The 918-nt window shown below is 42.6% G+C and overlaps 1 protein-coding gene across 1 annotated transcript in view; it reads left to right on the top strand.

The window, feature by feature from the left end:
• Positions 1-515: 515 nt before the first annotated feature.
• LOC119593846 (multifunctional protein ADE2-like) overlaps positions 516-918 on the top strand; it is a 9,771-nt gene continuing 9,368 nt past the window's right edge. The window contains exon 1 of the mRNA XM_037942876.1: positions 516-669. Within this exon, the coding sequence (XP_037798804.1) occupies positions 663-669 (7 nt within the window). The 5' untranslated portion in view covers positions 516-662. The remainder of the gene's footprint in view (positions 670-918) is intronic.

Here is a 918-nt window from a genome sequence, read left to right as displayed (position 1 = left end):
TTCATACTTTCACCAACTTTCCAAGCTCGTCTGCAGGCACTACTACACCTGTTGCCTTGACAACAGATGGGCGTTTGTATAGTATTCTCTGTGAGCCCTTGGCTACTAGACCGGTTCGGGTTAACCTTGAATCTAGCATGGTGCGATTTTCAGTAGCTTTTTAAATACCCGTTTAATATATAATTTCCTTTGTATATCACGCTGAAGTTATATAAGATAGTTGTTAAATAATATACTTGTAAAGGGATATGTATATATATATTCTGATAGTTTTTTTTATAGATTTTCAGAAGAGCCCTGGAAACTATATCCGAGGTTGGTAAGCCTGATAGTCAGGCAACCCTCATGTGTGGGCACAAAATACAAACCCATCCTACCCATATCCCGATCTATCTGCACCTACATCCTACCAAAATCCACCTCCCCCAAAACAGCACAAAATCCCACCACCACAACGCGATATTCTAAGTGATTTCTTCAAAAAGAAAGGGACAAATTGTCAACCCCACTGTCGGTCCTGGGAGCCGGCCGGGGGGGGGGGGGAGGGTTTGCAGGACGTAGGATAAGGGTAACGTAACGCAACTAGCAACAGTTCCTAGGCAACGAGGCTCGAGGAAGGGTGCTGGCGAGGTTGTTACGAGTTTTTTTAAGGCGTGGTCACAATGGCAGGTTAGTTTAGCTTGAAATAAGAACTTGGTGTCATTATTGAATATGGTTCATTTTGGTTATTGGGAAGAATTTGTGGCAAGACCCACATTACGTCAATGTATATGGGTGATTTGGTTCCTCATACGATGGATGTGGGTTTTTGTCGTGGATTGTGATTATGTAATATGATGGGTATGGGTTTGAGGGATGTTGATGTCGTTTTAATGGTAGGTGTCATGATTTACTATGATGGGGTATGAGTTGTGGAGT

The sequence above is a fragment of the Penaeus monodon genome, chromosome 32 (genome assembly GCF_015228065.2).
Source record: "Penaeus monodon isolate SGIC_2016 chromosome 32, NSTDA_Pmon_1, whole genome shotgun sequence".
NCBI lineage: Eukaryota > Metazoa > Arthropoda > Malacostraca > Decapoda > Penaeidae > Penaeus > Penaeus monodon.
The sequence above is the reverse complement of the archived record's forward strand: the minus strand, read 5'-3'. Positions and strand labels throughout refer to the sequence as shown.